Source organism: Balaenoptera ricei, chromosome 18, assembly GCF_028023285.1.
Source record: "Balaenoptera ricei isolate mBalRic1 chromosome 18, mBalRic1.hap2, whole genome shotgun sequence".
In the NCBI taxonomy this organism is placed as follows: domain Eukaryota; kingdom Metazoa; phylum Chordata; class Mammalia; order Artiodactyla; family Balaenopteridae; genus Balaenoptera; species Balaenoptera ricei.
In genome coordinates this window covers 18,796,060-18,815,178 of record NC_082656.1, presented here as the reverse complement: position 1 = coordinate 18,815,178, position 19,119 = coordinate 18,796,060, and the positions used below count along the sequence as shown (strand labels likewise).

Sequence of the window (19,119 nt, the reverse complement as noted above, 5' to 3'; positions counted from 1 at the left end):
TGGGCCAAAATCAACGTGTCACCACAGCCGTGCTTACTCCAGGGACTCTAGAGCAGAACCCATTTCCTTGCCTTTTCCAGCTCTGGAGGCTGTCCTCATTACTTGGTTCATGGCCACATCAGATTGCCCTTTCTCCCCCTGCTGCCATTATCACATGGCCTTCTTCCTCTTCTGTCTTCAAGTCCTTCTCTGCTTCCCTCTTAAAAAGGACACTTGTAATTCCATTTAGGACCCACCCAGATAATCCAGGATAGTCTCTCCACATCTCAAGAGCCTTACCCTAACCACATTTGTACAGTCCCTGCTACCATATAAGGTAACATTCACAGGTTCCAGGGATTAGGATCTGGATATCTTTGGAGGCTGTTATTCAACCTACCACAGCAAGCATACTGGGCTTTATTGTTTAGTACTTTGTTTTACTGTCATTTATATATATCATGTTCTCTTTTGCCCTGCTGCTTCACTGCAGCTAAGAGGAGGGGCCAGAGGGAGTAGAAGAAATTGCACTGCTAATTTGGGAATTCAGCAGTATGTTAAAAGAGTAACGAGGCGCAACCCAAGTTAAGTTTTATTCCAGAAGGTCTAAGAGAATTCAGAATTAGGAAGTCTACTGCTGTATCATAGTAATTGAGAAGAAAAACCGTATCATCTTAATAAATTATGACAGATGTTTGATAAAATTTATCACCTATCTGATTTAAAACTCAAAACAAATTAGGAATAGAAAGGTAATTCCTTATTTGGTAGTTTTGTATTAAGTGCAGTACTATCACTAAACAATAAAAGCGCTTCTAGCAAAGCAAAAACAAGTCAAAGTTGCCAGTTTTCCCCACCTTTATTTGACATTATTCAGGAAGTTATAGCTAATACAGTATGATTTGGAATCAAAACGAGGTAGAGCTATGGTGGCTGGGCTGGGGGAGCAAAATTATCATTTTTTAGAGATGACATGATTTTCTATTTAGATAACTTGATAGAATCAACTATAAACACTATTAAAACTAACATTAGAGTTCAATAAAGCAACCAGATTCAGACTAAAGGTTTTCTTTGAAGCAGAGGTCACCCTAACGGCCCTTTACCTCTACCACACAATAACAAGAAATGGGTAGAAAATAAAAAATTTGTTGATTTTATGTAGCATCTTAAATTTCTAAAACTCTTCAGTTGTCCTGAACTGCAGACTTTTCTCTCTCCCATCTTAATGCCTGTAATGGGATTTTTCTCTCTGTTTATACTCTTTCAGTGTTAAATCTAAGCAGTAGTAGTGCCAGAATCTTTAAGGAAGTTCAGTAGCTATCTAGGTGGTTTGGGGATGGGTAGGGACCTTTTCTTGAAACTGTTTGCATAGAACTTTTCATAGGTTGAGGAGAGCTGCCAGTTATGCATATCAAAGATCAACCTGTTTCCACCGCTACCAGTCCCTCCATAGAGACTGTGGGATCCATACCCAGAAAGGGTTGCTTTCACTAAAAGCCAGAGGTTAAGCATCAGCTATAAAACAGGGTGCTTAGTTCAAGAAGCTATACAGAGATGCCTGCTCTTCAGTTTTTGAATTCTGTGTTAATGAACAGTGAGTATCATATAAAAGATGTGTTATCTTAGACTTCTCTTGAGATTCATGACATGCATGTAACAAAGATGACTTTTAATGTACACTAGCTAATATGTTACTATCAATTAGGAATTAATGTGGATTTCTCTCTTTACAGTAATGTACAATGAATTATAATAACTGTTTCTTTTAGGGAAAAGGAAATGGAGAATTTTGTCAGTGTTACACGGGCTTACAAAAGCAATTTAAAATTACTAAACTGTCACCAGCAATGGGTTGTAAATTTAGACTATCAGCCAAAAATGACTATGGTCCAAGGTAAGATACATTTTAATGTAGCTATTTTAGACTATTCATTTGTGTAAATTATTCACAGTCCAAATTATCCACTAAAAATTCTGCCTTAGTTATCACTTCGTTGATTTAGTTAAGATGTGTTACTAACCTAGCAAAGCTAAAAGAGAATTTGTTAATTACATAAACTGCAGTTTTAAAAGAATACTAATTCACTTTTAGGTATCTGACCTGGTTACCATAAAGATATTACCAAATCCAAGATATATTATTGGATTATAATTAGTTATCAAAATTATCATTTGCCCCCAAAATGTCACTTATCAAAAATGAGTTCTTTGGCTATAAAAAATAACTTTTTTTCATTCCTTTTTAAAAACCATTTGCTTCAACAGTGGTTTTAGTGAAGAAGTCTTATATTACACCTCAGGCTGTGCCCCTTCTATGCCAGCAAGTCCTATATTAATTAAAGCTGGGGTTACTTGGTTATCCTTACAATGGAGTAAACCCTCAGGAACACCATCAGATGAAGGAATTTCTTATATTTTAGAGATGGAGGAAGAAACTTCAGTAAGTATGTATTTTAAATATGGTATTTAAAACATTTCAGTGTGACATTAATCCTGATACAGTAAATATTGCCACAATAGAATAGTTAGATCCTTTCCCAAATGCTTTGAAACCTCAGTTCGTTACTGTTTGGGAGGGACTGGAAGTGAGGGACAACTCAGCCTTTTGTTTTCTTGATGTGTTGGGGGGGGTTTGGTTTTTATGTGTGTTTGGATACATTTTATGCCTGGGAACAACACAGACTACATTTTAAGTATATATGTTTTGGGGAAAATAAAGAGAGGGAAGGATCACCACAGCCTTAGACTAAGCAACTCTAAAAGATAAGAAAAGAGAATGTTTCCCTTCTCCAACTGTGTTCATGCATTGCTTCTCCAAGTGCCACAGAAACTTTGAAGAGCCTCACATGAGACTATATAGTGCAGCCTGAATCTAGTTACCAATGTCTCATCTCCTGTCAGCTAGAACTGAGCTAAACAAGAGTTAGGCTGTCTTCTCCTAGTTATATATAGTTCCATAGCTTTTCAGAGTTACTCTGAAGCAATATGAGTCAAAAATAGCTTGGTCCATAGACAACTAATGAGAACATACTGTATAGCACAGGGAACTGTATTTAATGCACTGTAGTGACCTAAATGGGAAGGAAATCCAAAAAAGAGGGGTTATATGTGTATGTATAGCTGATTCATTTTGCTGTACAGTAGAAACTAACACAACGTTGTACAGCAACTATACGCCAATAAAAATTAATTTTAAAAAAAATAGCTTGGTCCATTCTAGGTGTATACCCAGAAGAATTGAAAATACATGTTTGTACAAAACTTTGTACACCAATGTTCACAGCAGCATTAATCATAATAGCCAAAAAGTGGGACTAACCAAAATGTCCATCAGCTGATGAATGGATAAACAAAGTGTAATATATCTGTGCAGTAGAATATCATTCAGCCACATAAGGGAATGGAGTACTGACATATGCCACAACATGAATGAGCCTTGAAAACATTATGCTAAATAAAGAACCCAGTCTCAGAAAACTGCGTATTGTGTGATTCCATTTCTATGGGTATAGGCAAATCCATAGAGATAGAAATATATTGGTGTATAATAGAGATAGAAAGTATATTGGTGTATAAGAAAAGAGAGAAAGTGACTGCTAACCAGAAAGTAAAGTACAGGTTTTATTCTGGAACTAGGAATTAAACAATGGTTTCACAAGTTTGTGACTATACTGTAAACCATTGAACTTTATACTTTATTTATTTATTTATTTTTTTTTTTTTTTTTTTTAAATTTATTTATGGCTGTGTTGGGTCTTCGTTTCTGTGTGAGGGCTTCCTCTAGTTGCGGCAAGCGGGGGCCACTCTTCATCGCGGTGCGCGGGCCTCTCACTATTGCGACCTCTCTTGTTGCGGAGCACAGGCTCCAGACGCGCAGGCTCAGCAATTGTGGCTCACGGGCTTAGTCGCTCCGCGGCATGTGGGATCTTCCCAGACCAGGGCTCGAACCCGTGTCCCCTGCATTGGCAGGCAGATTCTCAACCACTGCGCCACCAGGGAAGCCCAAGAACTTTATACTTTAAAAATGGGAATTTTATGGTTTGGGAATTATATATCAGTCTTTTTAATTTTTAAAAATAACATTGGGAAAGTAGTGAAGCATTGTCCCTGGGGCTATAAATAATGCCAAACCTAAGTGACATCACAACCTGCCAGCACAACCAACTATTCATCTATTCACCTAAACACAGTTATGTGTTCAGGGAAAGTTAAATAGTTATGGTTTTGTTTAGCTCTTGCAACATCTGTCTGGGAAATTCCTGTTAGTTCTAGGGATAAGCTTACTGATCGTGATGTTACCATTGTCTCTCATTTTCCCTCAACACAAAGATCTTCTCTTGGCTGCTGTATTTACTGAGAATAAGTGGTCTTCTCCATCCTCCTACAAATGTTCAGTAGCATTTCTGGATCTGTCTACTCAAGATAGAAGCATCAAGGTGAAGATTACCCTCAACCAAACATTAATCACATTTCACGTAACAGAAGATGAAGAGGACCTGAATCTTTTCACATATTCCTTATTCCCCATATTTCTGCTGTTAGACCTCTAATGAAGACTTATTTTCCCTTTCCAGGGATATGGTTTTAAGCCTAAATATGATGGAGAAGACCTTGCTTACACAGTGAAAAATCTCAGACGTAGTACAAAGTATAAATTTAAGGTAAGCTTTGAAAGCCCTTGAAAGATCTGTTTGTTGTTCTTATTGTTCCTGTTTTAAAGGCAGGTACATGCCTCATTCCTGTGGTTTTAAATCTTAAATATTTTGGCCTTTTCTAATGAGCTTTATTGTTTTACTTTCTTACTATATAATAATGCTTCTCAAATTTTATGTATTTAAATTCAAAAGTCTTAATGTTTTACAGGAGTCTTATTTGTAAAATGTGAACAAAACATCTTTTAAAATGTGGATGTCATTGAACATAGTCAGAATATGCTTTTTTGGCAGGTGTATCAGAAAAAAGTAATGATATTTTAATGCTCTATCTAGTGGTGCACAGTTTCAGTTGTCCAGTCACTAGTAGTTACTTGATGAAGGTGATATCTACCATGTTTCTTCACTGTAAAGTTGTTCTTTTTCCCTTTGTGATAAGTATTTTGTAAATACTCTGTAGACATCTTGTTCCTCATCAAAGTTTCACCCACTAGTTTTAACACCCATTGATAAATCTTGCCTGAATCAATTATTCAGTAATCATGATTAATGGTTGCCAAGTGGTGATTTTTTTAAATTTTATCATTCCTTCTACATTTATTAATTGGCATTATACTATAAGGAAAAGCTTTCTTTTCTCATTTATTTATATCAGTATGAACTCATGGATTCCTGTTTACTGAGTGGGTTATATTTTGTTGCTATGGCTATCAGTTATGAGGTTCAAATTGTCTTAGATTTGGGAGCCCTTGTCAGGCTGACTTCTGAATTTTTTTGACATGTCCCCCCCCCCCAATCATTCTTTGAGCCCACTCTTTCTGGCACATGATATTTCATTCTCATCTTGTACTTTCTCTTTGTCAACCTTGATACTGGCCATTTCTCAAAGCACCTGGGTCCTTTGAGTGGACAATGGTATGTAGAAGTCAGGATCTGGGTAGTAAGTATACTTAATGCTATAAGGGTACTGCTACTCCTGGGCATCCTCTCAGTGGACAAGGCTAAGAACTAGATGTATGGATGTATGTCTTGTGTGTGTGTATACACACACACATACACAATTTACATGCACAAACACATTTATATTCTTATTTCTAGGGTATCTATTTTTAAAAATCATGAGTTTGCACCAAAAACCTCCATTTAATCTAGTGCCATAGGTTAATTCTAATTTTCTCCCTTTACTTATTTCTAACTCCCATCATCATCAGTGAGAAACTTTGCCCCACATATGTTCACAATATTTACTTATTGGATGAAACTCCTCCTCTTTCCTTTATATCCTTCCCTAGAGTCCTATTCAGGGTGCTCGAGTTTCTACTAGGCAGATGCTGCTGCTTCCACCCAACCTACCTCATGTCATTCTTGCTTGCTTGAGGCCTGGAGACTCTACATATCATTCTTGCTCACTTGAAGCAGTAGCAAGCTTTGAAAATTCTTCTCCTATGGAGACTCCTGAAAATTCTGTATCTTTCCTAGTATTTCATCCATTCTAGCATATATTTTAGCTCTGACTTGGTTGGTGATATGCATTGCTATTTCTTGGCAGACAGTGCTTGAATTAGCTAATATACCAGTTAATATAAGCCAGCCGACATTTTTATGCAGCGGTTTTCCCCAAAATGTAACAGGATGCTTATTAGTTGATAAATTCAACATTTGAATTTTCCTACCATTGCTTGTTTAAACAACTTATTTCAAATAAATGATAAAAGCCATCATAAATTGTTTTCACTATTAAAAAGCAAAAGATAAATTTTATTACTCCTTGAGAACCTAAGAAAATTTTAATGATAATGGGAAATTTGATTATGCAGTTCATAATGATTATATTTGTCATGCTTTATTTTGTATATTATCTTCCTTTTTAAAACTTCTGATAACACTGGGTCATTTTAATTTTAAAATACAGTTATTATTATTGACAAGATTTATAAAATACCTAAGAAGTATGCACATTTATTCCAGTTTTCCTCTTATGGTGTTGGATTGCATTTTTACTTTAGTAATGATTATCATACCAGCAGATCTTTAAAAGAGAAGTTGTTAATGTCTTTATAATCTGGTAAATTTATTTTAAAATTCTGGGGGTAAGGCCTAGCAATCTGTATTTTAGCAGGCTCTTCAGGTGATTCTGATGCTTGTGAAAATTTGAGAACCACTGATCTAGAGGAGGGAAAAAAATATTAGGAAATAGAAAATGGTGACTGTATGAAGTTTTCTAGAAGCTCAAACATTTATTTTGAATCTGCCATGAACTGGGTGCCAGCTGAGGTGGGGTTGAATCATTAAATCCTACTTCTATGTCTGAGTCTTCCTTTCTAGCTTGACATTTGCAGTCTCCTCTTTCAAGCAAACATATCAAAGTAAAATCTTAACACTCTAAAAGAAATCATAGAATACTAAGCAAAAGCAATAAAAATGTTATAATGCAGGAAGTAGTGACTAAATAGTATATTATTGTTTGTAAAGAAACAGTAAGGATACGATTAACATAAAATTCAAATTTGAGCAAGTTTACCAAATGCCAGAGTTCTAGGTTGTACAGTAAGGACAATCCTAGGACACTCAAAATACTAAAACAAAATTAGAACAATGAAAAAATTTAAAGGACAAAAGAAAAATGAAAATAAAACTTTAAAGCATAAGAGAGCAATCAGAATTCTTAAAATCATTTAAAATTCAGAGTGATAAACAAGTGAACAATGCTAATTCCATCCAGTGGTTCACTTGGAAGCTGTGCCAAGACCTAGTGTCCAGATTTTAAAGAAAGAATTAAAACCTTCAGAGACTAGTGGCCAGTCCCTATGACTCTGGGCCACTAGAAAACTAATGCCTTATTTCCTGAAGTTCCTGAAAAATATGTTTTCAAGTAGCAAGGCTTCTAAAAGTCAAGGTCTGAGTACCTTGAGCTGAGAACCCTTAGATACCTTTACTTCAGCTTATTACTTGTTTTTGAGGCCTTCTCACAGGTGAAGAGAAATCAAAACAGTATCTGGGTCCATCAATTTCACTTATCTTCCATCATTGAAATTTGCTCATACATCAGCATCTATGACAGTACAGAGTCATGTTCCCTCTTCTTTCTCATCTTGTCTGTTGTCATTTTATGATGTCTCCCTTTCTCCTTTGCCCTTATCTAAGTGTGCCCAAGTTTAGTCCTTAGTTCTACTTGGAATATCCCTTTCTGCCTTGGAAATATCATCTCTTTGCCTTATGCCAGCTGTCATTTCTGTCCTAAAGAGTACTAAATCTCCAAACCTGTTCTGTATCACTTTCAAGCTAATTGCTCACCTTCTAATCCAAGTTATATTTTATACCTAGATTAATCTGTCTGAAACACAGCTTTCCCTCCAAAATACAATTTCCTTAATTTGTTATAAGGTTCTTTATATTCCAAGCCATTCAGTTTTTTAACTGCACTGCCTTTCACTTCTTACTTGAACTGGCTCCCTCACCACACTGAATACTCATCCTTCCCTGAGCAGAGCTCACTGTTTATTATTCCCTTCTGCTCCTGTACTCACGTCTTTCTATTCTCTCTTACCCAGTCTTCCCCTTTTCACTGCTGTTGTCTGTGAAAACCCCGTTATCACTTTCATTTGCTTTTTCAAAGCCTTTCTGGACCATTTTAGGCCATAGTAATCTTTCTTCTGTTGCCTAATTGTTTTGATATGCATATTGCCTGTCTGCTTAGAATCTGCACAAAGATTCTAAGCTCTTTGAAGGTAAAAAGTGCACCACAGCTAGAGTTATTAGCACAGTGCTCCCTCTGTGGTGGACACTAAATGAATGTTTTGATTATTTGTAAAATTTGGAGGAAAATATGGTTTTATACCTTACTGGCTAACTGGAGTAAAAGGCAGTGCTGACATATATAGCTTTAAAAACATAATTAGTGGATCTTATGGTTTTTATGGAGTCTGCTTTTACTTTAAAAGCTTCCTCAGACTTCCCTGGTGGTCCAGTGGTTAAGATTCTGCCTTCCAACGTGGGGGGCGCGGGTTCGATCCCTGGTCAGGGAACTAAGATCCCGGATGCGGCACGGTGCAGCCAAAGATTTTAATAAGTATATAAATAAAAATTAAAAAATAAAAGCTTCCTTTGGAGGGGCCACTGTAGGGGTAGGGGACTAAGAGGTACAAACTACTAGGTATAAAAAAATAAGTATAAAGACATACTGTACAACACTGCCGTATTTAAAATGGATAACCAACAAGGACCTACTGTATAGCACAGGGAACTCTGCTCAATGTTATGTGGCAGCCTGGATAGGAGGGGAGTTTGGGGGAGAATGGTTACATGTATATATATATATATATATGGCTGAGGTGTTTTGCTGTGCACCTGAAACTATCACAACATTGTTAATCGGCTAAACTCCAATATAAAATAAAAAGTTAAAAAAAAAAAAGACGTTGGGACTTCCCTGGTGGTGCAGCGGTTAAGAATCCGCCTGCCAGTGCAGGGGACACGGGTTCGAGCCCTGGTCCAGGAAGATCCCACATGCCGCGGAGCAACTAGGCCCGTGAGCCACAATTGCTGAGCCTGCGCATCTGGAGCCTGTGCTCTGCAACAAGAGAGGCCGTGACAGTGAGAGGCCCGCGCACCGCGATGAAGAGTGGCCCCCGCTCGCCGCAACTAGAGAAAGCCCTTGCACAAAAACGAAGACCCAACACAGCCAAAAAAAAAAAAAAAAAAAAAAGACGTTGGGACTTCCCTGGTGGTGCAGCGGTTAAGAATCCGCCTGCCAGTGCAGGGGACACGGGTTCGAGCCCTGGTCCAGGAAGATCCCACATGCCGCAGAGCAACTAAGCCTGTGCGCCACAACTACTGGGCCTGTGCTCTGTAGCCTGCGAGCCACAGCTGCTGAGCCCGTGTGCCACAACTACTGAAGCCTGCACGCCTAGAGCCTGTGCTCCACAACAAAGAAAAGCCACTGCAATGAGAAGCCCACGCACCGCAAGGAAGAGTAGCCCCCATTCGCTACAACTAGAGAAAGCCCGTGTGCAGCAACAAAGACCCAACACAGCCATAAATAAATAAATAAATAAATAAGTTTCTTTTTTTTAAAAGACATTGTACAATACACGGAATATAGAAAATATTTTATAATAACTATAAATGGAGTATAACCTTAAAAAATTGTGAATCACTGTATTGTACACCCTGTAACTTATATTGTACATCAACTATTCTTAAGTTTTTAAAAAAAATCTTCCTCTAGTTGTGAGGTTTAAGTAAACACTGTGTACTGTGTTGAAAGTGTTTTGACCCCCTTTGTAGTCTAATTTGTAAAGCAGCAGAGTGAGAAAACATCCTGAAATTCTATCTGAATATGTGGGAGGACTGATGAGGAAGCCTGAGCAAAACTGAACAATTGGACTAAATTTTACTGAGTTCTCATGGGTTGCATGAGTTATTTGGGGTAATAGATTTATTTAGATCCTCGTCTGTAGTGTCACGTCATAGTGGTCCCCACCTATGGCTCATTCATTCAGCCAATAATTATTGAGCATCTGCTCTATGATAAGCACTCTTCTAAACAATAAGAATTCAATAGCGATCAAAACAGCTAATATCCTAGTGGAAGGAATAGATGACAAACAAGCAAACAAATATTAGATAGTGATAAGTGCTATGCAAGTTAACTAAAATAGGGTGAGTTGACAGAATGACTGGGTAGTCGAGGAAGTCTTTTTGGAAATGGCATTTAAACAGATCTGAATAACAAGAAGGAGGTGGCATGTCAAGGTCAAAAAGAACATTCCAGGCAAAGGAAATAACTGCTAACGTAAAAGACCCAAACCTTTCGAGTAGAGGTAGTCAGGGGTGGAATCACATAGGGCTTTGTAGATAAGAATTTAGATTTTATTCTGGTAAAATGAGAAGCCATGAAGCTGAGAAGTGATCAAGTCCCTCTGGCTGCCATGTAGAGAATAGATGAGGTTAAGGAAAGGAATGAAAGCTGAGAAACTAATTAGTAGTATGTTACAGTCATTCAGCAAACATAAAATAAAGGAGGCTTTAACTAAGGTTGTGGTAGGTATAGAAAACAGAGAAGTGGAGGTAGAGTACAGGATTTACTAATAGATTTGACAAATAGGTTTAGAGAAAGGATCAAAGATCCTTCTAGATTTTTGGCTTGAGTAACTAGGTAAATGGTAGTAGTGCTTTTTACTGATGGGGAAGAACAGAGATGGAGCAGGTTTGGAGAAGAGAAAATCATATCAAGTTTGATATCGGACTTGAGGAACTTTTAAGTTCAGTAGAAGAGATAGGTAAAAATACAAACATAGGGCTTTCCTGGTGGCTCAGTGGTTAGGAATCTGCCTGCCAATGCATGGGACACGGGTTTGAGCCCTGGTCTGGGAAGATCCCACATGCCACGGAGCAACTAAGCCCGTGCTCCACAACTACTGAGCCTGCGCTCTAGAGCCCGCGAGCCACAGCTACTGAGCCCACATGCCGCAGCTACTGAGCCCACGTGCCCTGAGCCCGTGCTCTGCAACAAGAGAAGCCACCGCAATGAGAAGCACGCGCACCGCAAGAAAGAGTAACCCCCGCTCGCCGCAACTAGAGAAAGCCCATGCGCAACAACCAAGACCCAATGCGATCAAAAATAAGTAAAATAAATAAAATTTTTAAAATATATATGTAATTAAATTTCTAAAGTGAAAAATATAATTATTGAATAAATATAATTATTATAAATATGAATTATATTTATCTGTTGCTGCACAACTTAGCTTGAAAAAATGAACATTTATTATGGCACAGTTTCTGTGGGTCAGGAATTCAGGACAAGCTTGGCTGGATGGTTGTGATGCAGGGTTTCTATGAGGTTGCAATCAAGATGTCAGCTGGGGCTACAGTCCTCTGAAGGCTTGACTGTGGCTGGAGGATGTGCTTTCAAGTTCACTCAAGTGAACTTTTTGCCAGGAGTCCTCAGCTCCTTGCTGTCTCTTGGTCAGAGGTTTTAGTTCCTCACCACCTGGGCTTCTCCATAGGGAAGATACACATACCATCATTTCTTCTACATTGTTTGTTAGAAGAAAGTCATTAAGTACAATTCAAAGGGAAGAGGAATTAACCTTTATCTTTTAAAGAGAGGAAATTCAGAGAATTTGTGGGCATTTTTTTAAACCCCTGAAGAATAATAAAAGAATAAGTTAAAGCAAGCCTAAAGCCCATCAAGTATCACCAGATAGCTTATAGCTTATAGCTTGTTCCAGTGATGACTCTTGTTTAGTATCAAAATGTTAGACTTATACTTGTATTTTCAAGACTGATTCTAAAAGGGGGTTATACCTGAATTTTCTTCATATATGCTAAGTCCCTTTTGTTTGTTTTTGTTTTTATTTATTTTTTAAATTGGGGTATAGTTGTTTTACTATTGTGTTAGTTTCTACTGTACAGTGAAGTGGAGTTCCCTGTGCTATACAGCAGGTTCTCATTAGTTATCTATTTTATACATATTGGTGTATATAGAGACGTGGATGGATCCCCTTTGTTTTTAATGCTGAGTCCCTTTTGAAGACAAGCAATCCTCACATAAATCATTTGACTGAGCCTAGTTGTCTCTCATCACTTTGTTCGTTAAGCCTATATCATTAGGTATCAAACATTAATTATTTTATGTCTTTGTGTTCTCATCATAGGTTATTGCTTATAACTCAGAAGGTAAAAGTAATCCAAGTGAAGTAGTTGAATTTACTACATGCCCTGATAAACCGGGAGTACCTGTAAAGCCCTCAGTTAAAGGAAAGATACATTCACATAGTTTTAAAATAACTTGGGGTAAGATATTATGCATACTTGTATATCATTACTTTTATATTTGATTAAAATGATTTGAATATTTAGATCATTTTTAAGATACTTGAATAAATTTGTTAGCTCAAGTAAGTTCAGTGAGAAATGTGAGACTCATTTACTGTTTGAGGATGGCTTTGTAGTCACACATACTAAGTTCAGATTTGATGGAGGAAACACTTGGGGTCCACTGTAGAACTTTGAGCAGGGGCAGCAATGTGTGAAATGAAAGATTACTGAACTTGTAGCTACAGTTTCCTGTCTCATTCTGGTTTTCACGAGAAATTAAAATCACTTATTCATTTAAAACAAAAATTAATTGAGCACCTGCTTATGTACTACCTTATGCAAAAACAAGAGAGTAAATGAGATGCTGGAGTTAATTTTTTTTTAAATCATTGCAGGTGATTCTTTTTTCTTTTAGAGCAATCCTGGGTTTGGTATTTTGTCTATTATGAGTTTATGTGATTTTTTTAATTGTATATACTCTGCCTAATAACACTTTTGCTTCTTTGGAAAGACCCACCAAAAGACAATGGAGGAACAGCCATCAATAAATATGTAGTAGAGATGGCAGAAGGTTCTAATGGTAAGAATATCTATTAAAAATTGATAGATTTATACCAGTCTACCTTTACTCTTCATGATTTTAAATTTTGTATAATCTCTTTTTTTTCTCTTGATTTTTTCCTTTGTTTGTAGCATTTAGGATTTTGCCTATTATGACCCACTTTAAGTTGTAATCTCCAGAAATACAGTGACTCAAATGCAAGACTGCTGTATAGCTATATTGTTTTCTTATTTTTTTCCCTCCTTTGTTTGCATTGCTCAGTTCCAGTATACCTAAAGTCTTCTGAAGGTTAGCTTACTCAGTTAGATTTATACCCAGATGTATCAGAAAAATCATCTTCTAAAATTTAACTTACATTATACTAGTTTTAGTAATAAATTCTTTGCCTAGTAAACTTTATTCTTGAATCACACATTTAACAATCTTTATTTCTATCAAATGGCCTATTTCCTTGCAAAAAATAAGGATGTCTTTTAATTAAGACTAAACTTCCTATGGTATTGGTTCTTTCTATTCTTTGTGTGTTATATAATGTTATTACCGGCCCAGTAAACACTTAAAATGTTTAATTAAAAGTAAATTATCAATCTAAGTCAAAGTCTGCACAGAGTTACAGAGATATTTCACTTCAACAAAGCCATGCAAATTGGTCTAGGAAGCTGCACACATAAAAAAAATTAGATCATTTCCAGGAAACTAAAAACAGGCTTAAATTGTTTCTGACAAATTACATAAACACTTACTTAGTGAAGCTAGGATACCTGCTATGTCCATGGTACCAAAATGTTAAACATTACCTGGTAGCTGATTGAACATAATTCTTCACCTTACAGGAAACAAGTGGGATATGATATACAGTGGAGCTACTAGGGAACATCTTTGCGATCGACTGAATCCAGGCTGTTTCTATCGTTTTCGAGTTTACTGCATCAGTGATGGAGGACAGAGTGCGGTAATACTTACATGCAGATTTTTTTTTTCCAAGTTTGGTCAAATGAGATGAGATCATCAGATGCCACCTCAAATATTGAAATAAATCATAAATGTATAACCCAGGTGGTTAAATTTATAGTGACCAGACTATTCTAATACATATAGTACTTAGCTTATGGTCAAAATTTAGTGAATATCTATTGTCTGGTTGCTGTTTAGCTTTGGAAGAATAAATATATGAAAACATATATTTATTCTTTTTAATGAATTATAAGCGTTTTGTTGAAAATGAGAGTACTGTGAAACTGAGTTGCAAGTCCTGCCCAACAGGCTTTGGATCCAATTGCTTCATTTTCTTTAATAAGAAAATCTTCCTAGATTTTTTAAAAAAGCAAACCCCCACTCCCCTCCCCCCACCAAAAAAAGACACCTATCTTTCTAATATAGCATCTATAGTATTCTTATATGAATGCCTTTCTGAATAAGGTGATGACCAAATATTTTATTTATGTTTGGAAAAAGTTTAAGTGCAGTGCAGATAATGAATATGGCACTGAGTTTGTGTCAGTGTTTTTAAGAGAAAGTTTTTTAAAATAAAACTAAAAGATTTTTTTTAACAGCATAGAAATTAAAAGTAATACCAAATACCTGGAAAGATGCCAAATACTTGGGAAAACTTACCTGATTTTTAAATTATTTTTAGGGTGAAGGAAAGATTTTTTTTAATAATAAATTAATGTTTAGGTTACAAATACAATCAAGTGGACAAAATAGTCTAAACCTCCTGAAAACACAGCAGATAGCATTTACAGAATGTTAAAACATCCTTCTTTAGAAGAGATTTGTAGAGCCATTTGGACATGATCAAAAATAATGTCCATTAGGTTATATGGAGGGGTTTTTTTGTTGGTTTTTTTTTGGGTTTTTTTAATTATGGAAAGAAGAGTTTTGGGGGGGGCGGTTGGGGGTTTTTTTCTGGTAACTTTCTTTTTATCTAGTGGTCACATAATACATGTCTTTATTTGCCTGTATAAAATTTGAGTTTTAATGATTTAATTGGGCTTGATTTTATTCAGAACTTTATTCCTTTTCTGTTGATAGTCAAGTACAGTTTCAAATTATTGGTGCAATCTTTGTGTTTGTCTTATTTTCCTCTAACAAAAGCAGTCTGATTATTTGGCTTGGGGCATTTTCGTTTTGTTTTTGCTTTTGTTTTGGCAGGTATCTGAATCTTTACTTGTGCAGACTCCAGCTGTGCCTCCTGGCCCATGCCTCCCTCCCAGATTACAGGGTAGACCAAAAGCAAAAGAAATACAGTTACGATGGGGTAATTTTCATTTTGGTAATAAATTATAATTAAGTTAGTATTAAATATATTCCTCTTGTTAAATTGCATGAATCTTTCCACCTTTAGGACCCCCTTTGGTCAGCGGTGGATCACCCATTTCTTGCTATGGGGTGGAAATGTCTCCTGTAGAAAGAGATGAACCCAGAGAAGTTTACCAAGGTTCTGAAGTGGAATGTACAGTGAGCAGCCTTCTTCCTGGAAAGACTTACAGCTTCAGACTGCGTGCAGCTAACAAAATGGGGGTAGGAAGACTGAGCTGACTGAATTATCATCTCAGTGGTATTTCATATAACATACGTCATTGTACCCATTATTTGACCATTTTGCTTTCAACATGCAACTCCAAATTTTACAATTTTTAATAAGCCTCTGTTGATAAATAAGAGAGAAGTCAGTGTATACCATAACTTAATTGTTATAGAATCTCAGTATTTTCAAACCCCACTTACAATATGTGACACTTTGGACTTTAGCTGAGCTAAAGCTTGCCTTTCAGGCAGTGCTAATAGGGTTTACTTCGTAAAAAGAGTAGAAACATGATCATAAGATGAAATACTTAGAGTTATTAAGTGTTTTGAGGCTGGTTAAATGCAGCATTTACTTTTTTTTAGTTTGCAACTAGTTGTGATTCATTTTTTGCCTAAAGGAGAAAACTTACATTCTAAGCATTCTGGTTTTGTGTGGGTTTTTCTTTTTTCTTTTTTCTTTTTTTTCTTTTTTTGTTGTTTTTCTTTTTTGTGTGTGTGTGTGGGTTTTTAAAAAAAAATATATTATCTATGTACAACTCCATAAATGGACAAAACAGATGATATCTCCATTTTACTGCTGAGGAAGCTGGGGCTCAGAAAAGCTGATACCTGCCCCAGCAGTCACACAGACGAAGAAGTGGTGGAAGCCAGCCACTGCCTCAGACCCCAGAGCCAGCGCCCTTTCCACTCAACTGTGACACCTCCCGTCCCTCTGAATTAAAACTTCCCTAAGGACAAAGCACTGATTTCTTACTTTAACTGAGTTAGCACTGTGTTTCTTTAAACTACAGTATAATTAAAATTTCGTAAAATTAAACTGACAAGTCTCTCCCCTTTATTTCAGATTTTAGTAAACTGTGCTGTGTTTTATGTCTCATTCTCCAACTGAGTTCATTGTATCTGTAAACTTACTTTTAAATTTCTCACATGTCAGTTTTATATACTTTGTTGGCATTCCTTGCGTACGTCATTCCTTCCTTTCTGAAGTCATGATCTTGTCAGCCCCTCAAGGCTGCAGTACACTGGGATTAACATCTTTAGTGCTAGTGTCTTTAACCTATATTTTCAGGTTTGTGATAACCTGTCAAAATCATCTTAATATTTGTTCTCTGTATTTCCAGAGAATTTACATTTTTACACCCTACTAAAGCTATTCTAAATTTTAAGATATAATTTATGCCCATCACCTCTCACGCCTTTAATTGGTATCATCTCTTCACTCTTCACAGAATTTCTTCGTATTTATTTGACCAACCCAATTGCTGAATGCCCCGCCCTTTTTACAAAAACAATTCGTGAAGTAATAAGGGGCAAGAGAAGAAACTACAGTAAATGAAACTTTAAAATACCCCACATATTTACTTCCATGATCATTAATTAAATCTTTACTTTCTGTGATTTCTTTTAGAATTTTATTATGTCCAATTAGTCTTAAAGGAAAGGGATGATGAATTTGATTATTTGTGAATATTTATGGAGAGCTGTGCAGTTGGTAGGTGAAAAATGAAAACACTGGTTAATATTTGTTTTTCTAGTTTGGACCATTTTCAGAAAAATGTGATATTACTACAGCCCCTGGACCACCAGATCAGTGCAAGCCCCCTCAAGTTACATGGAGATCTGCAACTTGTGCACAAGTGAATTGGGAGGTACTGTAATTTCCTTGACTTATATTTAAGTGATTAAAACAGTTTATATAAAAGAATAAAGATACTGTGCATTTTATCTCCATAAATTATACAAAGAGTAAGTCCTAGTTAAATTCACTTGGTAAAAAGTGAATTCTTTTTTCTCTTTGAATCATTTAAATAAGGTATATTTACATTACAAGTATTTAGATTCGTGATGTGCTTTGTATTTTATCAAAGGCTTTGTCTCGGTACTGAGATATTTAGCCACGGTGAGCTTAATGTTCAGAACAAACATTCATAGGAATTATTATAATACTATTTCTCTTATGTTTATTGTCTCTAGTATATTTATTGCATATAGTAATAATCAATGATAATTACATTTTCAGTTTCTTTTGAAATTTAACAAAGAAAATGTCCTTGTACGATTTAACATTTGTATTACTTAATAGAATTGTTTTGAAGTATATTTACCTTAAAATACTCTTTCTAAAGTGATTCAGTCATATTTCTACTTCTAATTGAAAACAAAGTTATACTTTTTGACAAATCGTAAATTCAGGTGGCCTTAATGAATAAAAATGTAATATTGAACAGTTTAAATTCTGTTTTTTATATGCTCAGGTAAAGAACATTTTTGCCCAAAAGCTATTTAATCATGTCAGGACTTAAGACCTTTATCTTTTTCTTAATTTAAAGGTCCCTTTGAGTAATGGAACTGATGTCACTGAATATCGATTGGAGTGGGGAGGAGTTGAAGGAAGTATGCAGATATGTTACTGTGGGCCCGGTCTCAGTTATGAATTAAAAGGACTTTCACCAGCAACTACCTATTATTGCAGAGTCCAGGTAAAGGCGTTCAGGGCGTTGTCACTTTACTCTATCCAGAGTTTTGCGTTCTGTGAGCATTTTCATGATTGCGTCTTTACCTTTTGGGCTCTGTTAATTTGTAGGCTCTGAGTATTGTGGGTGCAGGCCCTTTCAGTGAAGTAGTAGCCTGTGTGACTCCACCATCAGTTCCTGGTATTGTGACTTGTCTTCAAGAAGTAAGTGATGATGATATAGAAAATCCCAACTATTCACCGTCTACATGCCTTGCCGTAAGCTGGGAAAAGCCTTGTGATCATGGTTCAGAAATCCTTGCCTACAGCATAGACTTTGGAGATAAACAGCCCTTGACTGTGGGAAAGGTTACAAGCTACATTCTAGACAGTTTGCAACCAGATACAACATACAGGTACACAGTAAAAACTATGTTAATTTTTGCCTAGACCAGAGAGACACTTTAAATAGAATAATCATAAACTAAACTTTTTCTTTTTTTTTAATATGGCACTTAGAATACGAATTCAAGCCTTGAATAGCCTTGGAGCTGGTCCTTTCAGCCACATGATAAAATTAAAAACTAAACCCCTCCCTCCTGATCCACCTCGTCTGGAATGTGTTGCCTTCAGCCACCAGAACCTTAAACTGAAGTGGGGAGAAGGAACCCCAAAGACATTGTCGACAGATTCTGTTCAGTACCACCTTCAGATGGAGGATAAGAATGGAAGGTAGGTGTTTCTAATTGCTTCTTTATATAGTTTCTCAGGTCTTAAGTCCGTGAATTTTTTTTAACAATAGAAGTAAATTAAGTTTTAAAAAACAGAAGTCTCATAAATAATTTTTAAGTATGCCATTTTTGAAACATCAGAAGACATAATGAAGATTTTCTGTTTATAATTGTGAGGGTGATGCAAGAGAGAAAAAAATAGGGGAACTATTCTTTGGCTCTCATCTCTAACCCATTTTCTCTCTTCAAGCTAGTAAAAGAAACATAATCTGTGCTGCAAAATAATCTCTTCAGTGCTTGTTTCCAGCAAGAGGCAGTTTTTACAGTAAATCATTGATTGGCTTAAGGCCTTTGAGATCCTTGAAGGCAGGGATTATATCTCACCCT

General features: G+C 36.3%; 1 protein-coding gene across 8 annotated transcripts in view; it reads left to right on the top strand.

Annotated features, from left to right (window-relative positions):
- Positions 1–19,119, top strand: part of FNDC3A (fibronectin type III domain containing 3A) — a 182,814-nt gene that overhangs the window by 146,848 nt on the left and 16,847 nt on the right. For 6 of the 8 annotated variants that reach the window (XM_059902752.1, XM_059902748.1, XM_059902746.1 and 3 more), the window contains 12 exons: positions 1,752–1,876; positions 2,248–2,422; positions 4,557–4,643; positions 12,296–12,434; positions 12,970–13,038; positions 13,854–13,972; positions 15,175–15,280; positions 15,368–15,543; positions 17,085–17,198; positions 17,880–18,029; positions 18,134–18,417; positions 18,521–18,733. In XM_059902752.1, the coding sequence (XP_059758735.1) occupies positions 1,752–1,876; positions 2,248–2,422; positions 4,557–4,643; positions 12,296–12,434; positions 12,970–13,038; positions 13,854–13,972; positions 15,175–15,280; positions 15,368–15,543; positions 17,085–17,198; positions 17,880–18,029; positions 18,134–18,417; positions 18,521–18,733 (1,757 nt within the window). The remainder of the gene's footprint in view (positions 1–1,751; positions 1,877–2,247; positions 2,423–4,556; positions 4,644–12,295; positions 12,435–12,969; positions 13,039–13,853; positions 13,973–15,174; positions 15,281–15,367; positions 15,544–17,084; positions 17,199–17,879; positions 18,030–18,133; positions 18,418–18,520; positions 18,734–19,119) is intronic. The other 2 variants (XM_059902750.1, XM_059902749.1) reach the window with 2 other exon arrangements.